Source organism: Octopus sinensis, unplaced genomic scaffold (assembly GCF_006345805.1).
Source record: "Octopus sinensis unplaced genomic scaffold, ASM634580v1 Contig16426, whole genome shotgun sequence".
NCBI lineage: Eukaryota > Metazoa > Mollusca > Cephalopoda > Octopoda > Octopodidae > Octopus > Octopus sinensis.
This window is the reverse complement of record NW_021834339.1, coordinates 22,501-37,500: the sequence shown is the minus strand read 5'-3', so window position 1 is coordinate 37,500 and position 15,000 is coordinate 22,501. Positions and strand designations below refer to the sequence as shown.

Sequence of the window (15,000 nt, the reverse complement as noted above, 5' to 3'; positions counted from 1 at the left end):
TTGTTGTTCTTGCGTGTATGTGTGCGTATTTACAGAAATTCAGAAGAGGACAAGGAGGGACCAGAGGCCATGCCAAGCGTCTGCTCGTCTACGTGTCATTGCGTAGGCGTGTGTGTGTGTGTGTGTGTGTGTTGTGTGTGTGTGTGTACAGGGTAGGATATGCTCATAAGATTTCCTTGAGTAACGAATATAAGAGAAGGCGACAACTTGAAAACATTGCGGCCATTGTGCTATACTCATGCTTTTATACACAAATTATACTTAAAAGAACATACATAGACACATACATATACAAATACACACACATACACACATATACACACACACATATGTATGTATGTATGTATGTATGAATGTCTGTATGTATATATTTCTAGATAAATATATATGTATGTATGTGTAGACATTATGTAATAAGTATACATATATATATATATATATATATATATATATATATATATATATATATACATACATCATAAACTTATATATATATATATATATATATATATATATATATATATATATGCATTCAAAAAATACACATACATACATACACACATACACACATACGTGCAAACATACATACGTACAGAAATTCACAGATGCCTACTTACATACATACCCGCATACATTACTACCCTTATACTACCCTTATTTGGAAACGTGGGCAGCTGATAAACGTCCTTATCACAGCGCCTGTCCATAACTTTAAAACTGTAGTACAATCACACATAGACACATACATAAAAACATCCATACACGCACACACACACCGTCTATCTCTATCTTTCTCTCCCATACACACATACCCGCAGTCACACACACATACACACAGGGAGGCAGGCAGCTAACTGTATAGAAAGGCTGAATCTGTTTATCTTTGGATCAACCAATCTAACGTCGGTTACTGTTTTGCATCACGTCATCAATTCTCTCCTCGCGTTTGCCACAGAGATAATATTCTTCAGGATGTTGTTGTTGTTTTGACCCAGCTCACTCTTGAACCAGTGGATATGTGAACAAAGATGTCCCAGCTGTGACCATTCTATCTTTTATTCTGCCACGATGTACCTTAGACTACATTATCCAATATGTCCTTCCTTTTTGTGGTAGTTTAACCAGAATAGTCCTGTCCCACGAGACTGTCCTGCGGTTAAACCTTTGATCAAAGCCGTTCTAACCGTGATCAACTCGTCTTTTATTCAATCATCATCATTGTTCGACCGTGGTCGAGACAATGGAATTTACCATGCTACGCCAGACTTCACGGTCCATCATAGCATTACGGAGGTCCTGTTGCTGGATGCCTGTATCCCTGGAGATTACATCAGGGTAGGAGAGTGTGCGCCCTCTGCTATTGCGAGTAGATGGCTTCCAGAGGAGAAGAGTAGAAATTACTTCTTTTTCAGCTCTACAACAATGTCCAGCAAACTGGACTCTCCTACCTTTCACAAGAGATGACACAAGCAGTGTGCATCCAACAACACGTTATCCAACCTATCCTTCCTCTTACAACACCATATAATGTAACTTTTGCACGACTCAGCTCTTATTTTTAGCATCATATAGCAACACCCGTACAGACACCATTGCTAACTCGGTCTGTGTCGGTTTCATTGCTTCCTGTGTAGCCAAGTTCAAATGCTCTCAATTTAAATTACAAAAACGAATCTGAAGACATTTTTTATAATTTCTCCCCTGGCGACGTAAATATGACAATAATTGCCCGAACCACTCTTTTACTTTATAATTCACATCTCGATTGACAGTTTATTAACATGGCATTTTCGAGTTTGCTTCTTAATTTCTCTTTTTGCTAATATCCCATCTATTATTTATTTTATTTTTCCACCAGTCCATTCCACTCCAGCTTCCACTCTGCTATTTTTTATTGATTATTCTTCAGTTTCGATTTGGTTTTTGTTTTTCTTTTTCGTTTTGACTTTTTTTCGTCTTAGAAGGAAACACATTTTCTTATCTTATTTTAATCTCTCCGTCTGCTGGCTTCCTTTTCGTTATATAATTTGGTAATCCAGTACCGATGGCATTAAAACAAACAGATAATTGTCCGAGTCTACTTCCCACACTCCCTTCAGTTTTTTTTTACCAATTTATTAATGATCACTAATGAGTTGGAATTCTGAAAACGTTTCTGCTACTAAGTCCATTATTCTTATAGTTAATGACAGAGTTCCATCCAATCTAGCCCACCACCACCCCCTCCGCTATGATCGATCATAAATGAGTTATTATTGTAAAGTCGCCAATATCAAATTCTCTTATTTCCTTCCTGACATTTATTCTCCTTCAACTACGAGTTTAATTATGAATGTATTAAATGGTTTGCTTCGACACAACTTTGATATCACTGCAGTTACTGTTCTAAGTATTGACTACATGAAACCACACCGTGGAAGAGCAGCAAGTTAATGTCACCCATCTGCTACATGTTTCGACATTAACGCATTCTCATATTTACTGCTACATGTCTTAAAGTTAATGCTCCTCTGCATTTTATGCTATGTCACACCATTAATACTTGCTTCTGTTTACTGCAACATGACTTAATGCTTTCACATATTTAGTGCTACATGTTCAAAAATTAATGCGTCCTTTTACTTAGTGCTACATGTCTCAACATTAGTACCTTCTTATATTAACCGCTAAATGTCTTAGAATTAACACTCTTCCGTATTTACTGCTACATGTCTTAACATGAATACTTCCTATTTGCTACATGTTTTAGCATTAACATTTCCTTGCATATACTGCTACATGGATCACCATGTCTTAAAATCCCCACGACCCTTTATATACTGCTACATGGGTTAAAATTTTCTTGTACTAACTGCTACACGTCTTAACATTTTCTATTTTCTGCTACATGTCTCAGTATTAATATAACCCTTCATTAATTAATGTACCTCTGCATTTATTACTACATGTCTCCCAGCCAGTAAACATTTGCAAACACCTTCCTACATTAGAAAATGTCAAGAACAGAAACAAGTTCCTATATTTACCATTTTAACAATTTCCCATTCTTAAGTCTGTGATTCCAACCAATAAAAACAAAACCAGTTAAAAATATTCGCAAATTAACAGGAAGTTTTATAAACATTCTGTAATTAGTTAATTAGAAAGTTAATTACTTATTTGATATTTACATGGTGATAATGAATATTGATTAATTTTCATCACGTTGTTGTTGTTGTTGTTGTTTGATGAAAACTCATAGCTTATTTTGCCGGGTATGATGGAAAGTGTCAGCTGTCCACAGCCAGCAGACTAAGGTGACACTTGTTTACTGGTCATGCTTCAAGAACCCTGCGAAGAATTCTTGCAGTTCCAAGCAATACTGATTTTTGTAGGTGTTCTACATTCACACTTGCAACACCAATCTTTTTCAGTCCCATGTTGGTAGCCAAGTGCACCAGTTACTATTGGTATCACGTCTACTCTCTTCATTGGCCACAACCTTCGTACTTCCCACTTTAAATCGTCAGAGTTGTTTATTTTTTCTTCTTCTTTCACATCGATCCCGTTGTCACCAGGGCATGCTATGTTGATTATCATACACATTCTTTCTTTTTTATTCACCACAACATTGTCCAGTTTCTAATGTCTGGTCAGGTGATCGCACTGGATCATTACATCCCACAGGATTTTGCAATCTTCATTCTCAGTGACTCCTCCTGGGGCTTGCTCATACCACATCTTTGCTCTTTGTAGGCCGTGATTTCCACAGAGCTCCCAATGGAACATTCTTGCCACATTGTCTAACGATGTGCCATACCATTTCACCCCTCTCACTGCATATTCTGCATTTGTCGCTGTCGGTAGTGCTGTCAATTCTGCACTTCACATAGTTAGTCCTTAACGCTTGTTCTTGAGCTGCGCATATAACTGCTTCTGTCTCTATTTTCAGGTCATTCCTTCTCATCCATAGCGTGTGAGTGTGTTGCACTGTGTCGAATGGGGGAGAAAGGAGTGCTCAATACATGTAGAGGACATGGATTTATATTGAAATTAAAAGTTTAGTTTCAAGATAAATTCTCATAAAGCTGGTTTCTCGAATTCTGTGGCGAACTCATGAGTATGTGGTTGCGAAGCGATCTCTCTAACCACGCAGTCATATCTACACTAAAAACCGTTAAGTTATAACAACAAACTTTACTTAAGATGATAAACACTATAAACAAATAACGTTTTTTTTCCTGATATTTGCTTCAAATCCTCCATATTTATTTATACGTTTTTGTTAACGTAAGCGGTATATTTTTTTCACACGTTTCCTCGAAAACTTGTTGATAACTAAACTTAAATGGTTTTATTTTTCTGTCGAAGATCACAGCTGTTTACCAAAACAGAATATTTTAATTCTTCACGTCTATTTCAGACAATCTTTGACTCCAGGGAATTCTTTCGACATCGTTTTACGTCTGTTTTCCCATCTTTCTCAAATCATCTTCTTCGTTGTTGCATCTTTGTCTCTTCTCGCTTTCTTGTTTGTCTTTTGATTAAATCATTAATGACTTAATTAATTTCATCAACACTCATAATTACGGTTATTGTATCAGGTGTGGAGTTGGGGATATTTTGGCGGGAGAGAGGGAGAGAGTGGGGTGGTGGTGGGAGCGAAAGATCTGTTTCTGTGTTTTTCAGCCATTCTATTTTTACGTATCAATCAAGAACACCAACTACTTCAAGCCCAAGGCTTCTTTACTAATTAAGAAATCATTCATAAAATTATTACAACAACAATCATAACATCAACAATAACAACAACAAATACAACGACTGCTGCTAATAATAGTTATTATTTATTTATGCAATTTAATAATAATGGTTTCAAATTTTGGCACAAGGCCAGCAGTTTCGAGAAAGGTGTTAAGTTGGTTACATCGACCCCAGTCCTTAACTGGTACTTAATTTATCGACTCCGAAATGGATGAAAAGCAAAGTCCACCTCGGCGGGATTTGAACTCAGAACGTAAAGCATTTTGCCTGGCGTGCTAAGCATTCTGCTAGATCGCCGCCTTCAGTAATAATAATAATAATAATAATAATAATAATAATAATAATAATAATAATAATAATAATAATAATAATAAAATATTCAGACAAATACATAACAAAAACACCAGGACTTACAAACACATATAACATACAGAAAATTGCACTACTAGGCACTGCACACATCCTACTCAGAACACTTTCCATACAATAACCATCAGAGCATCACAACAAATCACAGCACATACCCAAGGCACACAGAGCTGCGCTCGGTAGTGAAGTGAAAGCACGCTATAAAAATAAAACTACCGAATAATAATAATAAGTGGGGGAGCATTATAGCCCTGTGTTGAAAGGAATTCTTAGAGGTCTGGATAATTCACCTTTGGAAACATGGGTGGTTCGTTCAACATCCTTAAACAATCCTTATTCAGGGACCTTTTGAGCGGGATGGGCTACTCAACCAGAAGAAAATTCTAACTGGGCCCCATCTACAAGGTCATGTGCTGTTTATCTTGATATGAGATCACCATGTCGCGCACATATGGTTGTGATGCATGTGCCTAGTGTACCTTTATCAGAGGGGTAATCATGATAGGTATACTGGGCTTCGTATATTTTACCCCAGTGTCACTTTGATGGCATGCACAGCTCTCTCACTCAATAATAATAATAATAATAATAATAATAATAATAATAATAATAATAATAATAATAATAATCTTAGCATAAAACCAGCAATTTTGAGCGGGGGTGAAACCGATTACATCAACTCCAGTACCCAGTTACCCCTATTAATATTCTTATAATTTATAAAACCTTAATCTCATTACCATGCAACCGAATAAATCTTACAAGTAATGATAACCCCAAAGTGACCTCAGAAACTCCAAAAACAACCACAATAATAACCAAATATAAATTCAAACTAATTATACCTAAAGGAAAAAAAGACCCTGAGAAGATGAAAGGTAAAAACCAGCTTCGACGAGATTTGAACTCAGAACGTAAACTGTCGGACGAAATGCCACTAAGTTTTTTTTTGTCCGACTCGCTAACGATTCTACTCACTAAACTTATAGCAAAGAAGATAGAAGCCAATATGTTGGGAGAGATTGTGATGTTAGGAATTTCTTAACTGGGGAATCAAATGAAATACGCCAAATGACTAATGTATGAGGCCCACCGCCCCCATTTCCAGCGGTTTTGTAGTTTTAGTGTTTCTCTTAATAAATACTTACAATTGTTTCTGGTTCGAATTTCAGTTTGAACTTAAATTGTTATTGTTTCTCTCAACAGAATCTCTGGAGTTGGTTGTATTCCCCAACAGAACAAGGCTTGTACCTCTGGGTTCAAATCTGGTGCTGAACTGTATGGCCCTGGGCCCAGGACCACACGGAAACCGACCGAAACTTGTTTGGATTACTCCCGGAGGAAAAGAGATCGACTCCTCTTTCGGAAGGTAAGTTGAATTGGCGGTACTTCCGGTTTAAGGTCAATTTTATGGGTGAGTGCTGATGTGTGTGTGTGTATGTGTATGTGTATTTGTATGTGTGTATGTGTGTGTGTGTGTAGATACGGGGTGTGTTTGGGAGGGAAGTATCTTAGTTCGTGGGCGATCGCTGAATGTATTCGTTGGTGTATTATGTGGAAGGACCTTCCGGTTTCTGATGGCACTTCCAGTTACAATCAGTTTCTCTGGTATGAGCAGTTGTATGTGAATATCTTCCTCCTCCTCCTCCTCATCATCATCATCACCATCATTTAACGTCCGTTTTCCATGTTGGCATGGGTTGAGCTGTTTGACAGGAGCTGCCCAGGCTCAATGTATCGTATCCTATGGCTGGACGCCCTTCCTAACGCCAACCACTTTACAGAGCGTGCTGGGTGCCTTTCACGTGCCACTGGCACGGGCGTGTTTTACGTGGCACCGGCACATCTAAAAGTGACGCCTGTTTGTGAGGATGGCCACGATTTTACTTGGCTCGATGTGTCTTAAGCATTGGTGATTTTAAGTCGGTGTATAAGCATGTGTAGAATAGAGACGTTCTTGTCACGACCATCCCATCGAACCTCCATCTTTAGTGTCCTTCCACTTTTGAGACGTTAGGATATGATTTGGAAGATATTTTGCTCTTATTTCCAGTATGGCTATTGACCACGCTACAACTGTTTTTTTTTGCTCGTTGAAGTAGTAGTAGTAGTAGTAGTAGTAGTAGTAGTAGCAACAGCAGCAGCAGTAGCAGCAGTAGTAGTGGTAGTAGTAGTAGTAGTAGTAGTAGTAGTAGTAGTGGTAGTAGTAGTAGTAGTAGCGGTGGTGGATGTGGTGGTGGTGGTGGTGGTGGTGATGGAGGTGGTTGATATTGTAATTGTTGTAGTTGTCGTGTTTGGCATTGTTGTTATTGTTGTTGCTGTTCTCGTTGCTATTTTTATGCAATTTTTTATGTTGTTGCTGTTGTTGTTGTTGATAACATGGTTGCTCCTGCTGCTGTTGTTGTTGTTGTTGTTGCTATCTTCATATATATATAAACCCCTGCCTTACATAAAAACCTTCAGCGATTCTTTCCTGTCTGAGTTCTGATCAAGCCGGGAGGATGGGAGAATGGGAGCGTTGTATATCGAAGTGGTAAATATATCGATCTCTGCTGGTCATGTGACTAAGTGGTTCTCGTTAATGTCGCCATTTGTCCACATTAACCAACATTCAACAAAGTCCCGCTTCTTTTATTCTTGCTTTTCTCTTTTCTCTTTTCTTCTTCTATTTTTATTTATATTTCATTCATATTTTTTGCTTTGTCTTGTTTGCTTTTCGTCCTCCACAATTGGATGAAAAAGAAATACAGTTTTTTCCTGTTGCTCTTTTGAAAGGAATTCTGTTTATCAGATATCGATTCCCAGTGAAAGGTTCCGACACCCACCACCACCGCCGCCACCACCACCGCCATCTTCATTAGGGGTAGCACCACCACCAACACTACCATCATCATCATCATTATCATCATCATTAGCGTTGCGTAATCCTATAAATTGCTGATTCCCTTCGCCCCACCCCACCCCCACGCAACCCCTACCCACACTCCTTTCCCAAATATTTTATCCCCTCCATCTTCTTGTTGTTGTTGCTGTTGCTGCTGCAGCTGTTTAGCCCAAGGTCAAATCTGACCGAACAGACCTATGACCAGAGCTTTCCAGACCGTGACCATCCAGTCTCTTTAACGCTATACATGAATATATTATCGCCATTGTCCAGGAAATTTGGCAAATGGAAACTACGAAAGCCCATAGGGATGAATTTTACTGTTGTTGTATGGTAGACTTAATGCATCACATTGTTTAACATTCACCACCTGGTATTTACGTATTTTGGCAAAATTCATTCTGAGGTAAGCATTGGCGCCAACTCTCTGGTTTGAGGTTAACTAAATCCCCCCCCTGTCTTGGAGTCCGCTTTGAAAATGGCTGCTGTCACTGCACTTCATCTTTTGACATTTTTATTGCTTGGTCAGGGCTTGCAAAAAATGGTGGAAACAAGAGAGAGAGAGAGAGAGAGAGAGAGAGAGAGCGGTCCCGTAAAACTGAAGACTTAGTCTGAATGCTTGCAACAGAGTGAGCACAGTTAAAAATACCCGAGATACCCAGGTACACAAGGTATTCGAGGTACCAAGTGCTGGTTTTAAACCAGGCGACTGACTAAGTCTGTCTCCCAAGTAAACTATGGCGGGATTTGAACTCAGAACTCCACGAACCGAGACAAACAGAGCTCTAGCAATTCTGCCTGGCCACCCCCTGTATTTCATTTATCGACCCGGTCCCAGAAGGCTGAAAGGCAAAATTGAACTTGACAGGATTTGAACGCGGAACCCGAACAAAAACCAAGCGAGGCTAACAAAGTATTTCATCTGACGCAGCAACAAATTAGCCTCATTGAAAAAGTACACGGGGTAGAGTAAGCTGGGTGGCACAATGGCACAGTCTTAATTCCAGTGGTTGGTTCTGCTGCCAGAAATGCCGACAAAATCCCAATCCGATCCAGAGAAAGAAGAAAGAAGGAAATTTTAGCTTCTCTTTTGTTCTCCATATTATTGCAATATGGATACCATCAACATCAGACTGGTTCACGTTTGGATAGATTCGGCGATTGTATATCGCATGAAGGGTTTCAGATTAATGTGTGTGGGGTGGGCGGGTGGGGTGAGTGTGTGTGTGTGTGCGTGCGTGTGTGGGTTGGGGTTTTGGATGGGAGGGTGCTTGGGTGAGGGAGTGTGTTTGTCTGTGTGTGTGTGTGTGTGTGTGTGTGTGTGTGTGTGTGTGGTGTGTGTGTGTGTGTGTGGAGAGGCTGTTAATGTTCTTTCTACTTTCTTTACGAAACTCTCTTCGGAAGAGAATTAAAACAACAAAAAGCTGTCAGTGTAATCTTTCTTTCTAAACCTAAACCACCGACAACTTGTTGTTAAGAAGCTTAGACAGGATTAATTCTCTGGACGTCGCGGATTTGTCTAACATTGCACTGGTGTGTATATAACATTGTAGTGATGTGTAATACTGCACTAATGTGTGTATAAGATTGCATTGGTAGTAACATATGTGCGTGTGTGTGCATGTATGTGTTTGTGTGTATATACTTGATTATATGTATGTATATATTATCTATCTATCTGTCTGTCTGTCTATATATTAGGAGTGTCTCCCTTAAAATCTCTAAACTATCTGCTAATGAAAAAATATCTAAACAAAACGAGAAATACTATAAATTCGCCTTGGCTGAAGCTGGTTGTTAGGGGGAAAAAACTTTGTGTTCCTAATGATGCGATTAAAGACACACATAAGAATATAGAGAAGGAACGGAATTATGAATAACGATAGCGATCACCATGACAATGACGATAAAAGACTAAGGTAAACTTTAACAAGGAGAGAAATAGGATGAGCCCTATTGAAATTAGAAAGGATGAAAGAAAGAAGAAGTGTAAGTGGGAACGAACTATGATTAATGGAAGGAGGGATATGAAAAGCGGGAATAGCAGTTTGAGCCCCGAGGGTAGAATTAATGTTAATAAAACCTTTAGAATATCTAAGCAACCTATGAATTTTAATAGGGATAATAATAATAATAATAATAATAATAATATAATAATAATAATACTATTGATAATAGTAACAGTAACGATGGTAGCAATGATGTGGATAGTAATAGAGATGATAATGGTGGTTCTTATAAAAGGATTTTAAATATTGTAATGAAAATAAAAATAATATAACTCGAATTAAGAGTGCAAATATGGTTCCCCTAGCATATTTACTAATAACTATATTAATGGGAATATGTTAAGAAATAGTAACTATAATAATCCTAGAAAACGGGGGGCCTGCTGGAGATAGATTACAGGGTATAATGCCACTTAAGGAGCACAAATAGCCACTAATATACCAGGAATGTTTTCGCGACTCTGGACAAGCATTTCCCACCACTAAGTAAATATGGTATGTTATTTAACAGACATACGGTTAAATTTACCAATTCAACTACGAAACACTAAGCCGAAATTACAGCAGCACGTAATATAAGGAAGTTAATGGTCAAATAAATTTAGCCAACCCATTTAATAACAGTAATAGGGATAATAGCAGAAGTAATAATAATTTGTAGTAATAATATTAATAGCACTGGAAACAGTAAAGATGATAATAGTAATAATGTTGATGGTAATGATAATGGTAGAAATGAGTATAACAGTAGGAAAAATAATATTAGGAAAATACTATCAGAGAACTACCAAGGGTTACACACAATGACTCTGTATATTGCACGTGTCGTTCACAAAGGTTTATTAATGGAAGAATATAAGGATAAGCGTTATCTTCAAACTTTGGTCGATATCCCCCCAAAAAATCAGGATCGGTTTCCCAGCTGATGATAGAAAACGAACAACTCCGAGTCCTGGAAATCGGAGCCTTTCATTAATAATAATAATAATGTGTGTGTGTGTGTGTGTGGTGTGTGTGTGTGTGTGTGTGTGTGTGTGTGTGTGTGTTGTGTGTGTGTGTTAGATAAGGTGCTGATGAAAGGACAATAATCCTTGAAATATTCATGTACACCCATTACTTACTTTTTTTTATCTTCGATCGCATGGTTTACATAGACGTATTTGTTTTCGAAATGTCCAACAGTGTTGGATCTGAATTCTATAAAAATTCTAATTAAATCATAGCGCTGTTAACATAAAGTTAAACACAGTATTGACATGTAAACGTATGATATAGTTAGCAGTATATCATAGTTACAAAACGAAATACTGTTGCCTTACCAACAGTTAAATACATATATTTATATTTATAACATCTGGCTAATAACCTTATAACGTGTTTTCTGAATCTCTTCTACAGATACTTTCAAAGACACTCACCTGATGATGTGCTGGTATACAGCTATTGCTGGATCATATTAATACAATACTATGTATAATATGTGAAACACTTAGCAATTAACAGCTGGTGATAAAGCACGGAAACAATTGTAGTGATTTGGGTTAAAGCTTATTCATTCTACCGTTTTGTATTATGTTTTTTATTTATATTTTCCCATGTTTTACGTCTTTTCTTGTCAAGGTTATCAACAAACAGAGGTTACTACACATCACACCTCTATATAAACAATATCTCACAGTCAGACGCTGGCCGATTCACTTGCCGTGCCACTGGTCATCGTAAGAAGATTCTAGAGGAAGAGCACTTTTATCTGAATGTATATCGTGAGTATAGACACTGTTTATTTCTTTTGTGTGGTTCAATTCACTTTTAAGTGTTTGGAATTTTAATGTAGAGGAATCATTGCTTTCTGTCCACGGAGACATAAAACATCTGTCAGCATTTACAGGGTGTTCAAGCAAAATCTGGCAGTTTGCATAAAACGAAAAGAAAACACAATATCGCATCCAAAAATAAAACTATTTTAAATAATCAAAAAGAATCGATTGGATTATTGCTGGGGGGGGGGGATAACTGTTTGCTGAAAGGTGCCGCCTTTAGCCTCCCCCGTAGCCTCAAACAGCTCCAGAAGGAACCTGGCGGATGCGTTCCTCACTGTGTCCCCGAGAACACCTCCTTGATCTTGGCCACCGGCTCGGCCTTGGTGTTTGCAGGCAGAGCAGTTGGTGTCTTTCTCAATCATGTCCCACGCAAAGTAATTCCATGGAATTACAATTGGGAGAATTTAAAAGACAGAAATTGGGGTCGATGGAGTCGTACAAATTGTCAGAAAACCACTTCTGACTCTTTCTGGAGATATGGCAAGGAGCCGTATCCCGCTCCCACACACATGGCATTCTAGCAGCAATCCGTTCTAGCCAGGGATTGACCACAGTCTCCACAGCTTCGTATGGCCACCTGAATTTAGCCTCAGGCTCTGTTCAATGCTGTGAGAGAAGCATGACGTCACCGTCAGAACGCCTGCTGCGTCCCTTGATGCTGCTGCTGCTGCTGCTGCTGGCCATGGCTTTACAGTCATCGTTGCAGCTGCTTACGTCACATCTTACAACCTCTACAGTGTTCAGAGATATTTCAGCTGCAGCCATGATGTCGGCATTTTGATACGCGGCACGAAGCATCCATGATACAACTAACTTTTTCCCTATATTCTAATACCTTCCAGTCCTCCATGTCGGTCAACAACAACTTTAATCTTTATGACAGCTCACCAATACTTCCAACTGTTCCTGAAAAAGGGAGACATAAAAACTCATCAAAATATAATTACATCAAACGAAATTATATATCAGAACGAAGTTTAAACTGTGATTATTAATTTATTCATTTATTACGTTACAGATCACGTGGTAAGTATGCTATCCTACCAACTGACGGATCAATGGATCGTACCTCGCCACCCGCATCGCTCCTTTTCTTTTTCTTTCTTTCTTTCTTTCTTCTCCTGTCTGTCTGTCTGTATGTACGTATGTCTCTCCCCCTCTCTTTCTCTCTCCCATGTTCACCCCCTTTCTCCACTTAACTCGATCGATTTGACCATAGCAGCAGTGGCTCAGTCTACTCAGCTGTAAGTCGGTACTATAGGCAGTGTCTATGCTGCCCAGTGTTATTTACTGAGCGACAGTAACTACACAAACCTCCCTGTACCTGTAATTACTTTGGGGTGGAAACTTGAACCAAGTAAATACAAGGAAATGTTCGGGTAACAATTTCCGATGCTTAGATCGAGCTGCAGTTGACGCTGTCGACAACGCCCTCTGGTGCCAAAAATACTGGCTTTGCGTGTCAACCGGAAGTAAACCATTCATCTTTGAAGTTATTATGGCGGCTCGAACGATAAATACGACTTATGTACAAAAGTGTTGCTGTCACGGCCATCTTGTCTTTTATTCAGACAAAGTGTATCTAGGACAACAATGCCAGATGTGTGCCTCTTTGTTGTTCTTGCTCTTGTTGTTTAACTCTCGGTCAGCTCGGATCTAGTGAACCTAAGATCAGTGGCATTCTAGCCATGGGCCATTCTGTTTTTGATTCAGATACATCACAAGACAGTAGCATGTGATTCGTGGACGATGTTACTTCTATTTCTAGCATATCAAACGAACTTATAAAGGCTCCGTCTTTGACTTATTAGAATATTTACTTCTTACGATGATGCTGAATCGATTCTGAAAGCCAACAGTTCAATAAGTCAACAAGAAACCTGCTCCTGATTCCAGTACGTGGTCAACACAGTGACCACGTGATGGACATATTTTCGCCAGTTCTAATTACTGAATTCTCTCTTTGTCCAGTTTAATGTCCACTTTCAGCTTTTTACTTTCCCTTTACAATTCATTTAGTGGAGGGAAAAATCAATAATTGATCTCGCTAACTGATTAGTGATCGATCAGCTGACTTATTTCTTCTTTGGGATTCTTAATCTCGTGGTATCGATCACCAAATGGAATTGAATAGTAAATCTACCCCGGTTCACTTCACTGGGTAATTCTATTTTCACCAAACTCTGTCTTCGTTCAAATTCCACTCACACCCGAATCCCACCCTCACCATGTCAGGGTCTCAATTATCGATATTTTTTTTTCCAGAATCAATCATCTACGTTGATTGTCCTACGGTTCAAATACTGAGAAAAAACAGTTCCGGCCTGATAAGATGTGTGGTTGATGCCACCCCTGCCGTGGTGGTGTCTTGGCGGTTAAAAGGACGCTATATATACGATGGTAAGGGAAAGTTTCTAAAAATACATACACACACACACACACACCACACACACATATATATATTATATATATATATATATATATATATTATATATATATATATATATATAATATATATATATATATATATATATATACAGGAGGTTTTCATGTCAATGTGTTGTGAGAATATGGTTGCGTGTATTTTTTATCTTTTATATTTTTTCCTACCTATTAGAGTAACTTCCCTTTTATTAAACAGTTTTTTTATAGCGTCTATTGTCATTAATAGCCGATGAGATTAATAGCCGGCATTTGAAACTCTGAATCCTATTATGACAACTTACTGATTGTCCTAAACTATACATGCACAGATACATACATACATACATACATACATACATGCACACATACATACATACACGTATATATGACTGAGAAGTTATGTTAATGTAATATTATTATTTTGTTTGTTTGTTTTTTGTTTGTTGCTAAATAGGAAGAAAACATAACAAGTGCGAAGTGTAAAAAGTTTTCACCTGCTTTAATTAAAACAATGGTGACAGAAAAGAGAGTACTCCAAGATACACGTGTACTCCTGAAAGTGAAAGTGAAACTAAAACTCTTGTTTTGTTGGGGTTAGTTTAGAAAGGAGAAAGAGAAAAACTCATTTAACACAAAAAGAACTGGAAATCGTGAAGGGTTTCTTCCGCCTCTTCTGTTCTTAATTGTATCGCAAGAAGAGTTTGTGTAAAAGCGGTTCCTTGTTTAGAAGCGTCTTAAGAAACTAGGAAGA

General features: G+C 38.2%; 1 protein-coding gene across 1 annotated transcript in view; it reads left to right on the top strand.

Moving 5' to 3' along the window:
- Positions 1-15,000, top strand: part of LOC115230806 (contactin-3) — a 47,434-nt gene that overhangs the window by 14,224 nt on the left and 18,210 nt on the right. Inside the window, exons 2-4 of the mRNA XM_029800933.2 lie at positions 6,319-6,481; positions 11,626-11,768; positions 14,091-14,225. Coding sequence (XP_029656793.1) covers positions 6,319-6,481; positions 11,626-11,768; positions 14,091-14,225 — 441 coding nt within the window. The remainder of the gene's footprint in view (positions 1-6,318; positions 6,482-11,625; positions 11,769-14,090; positions 14,226-15,000) is intronic.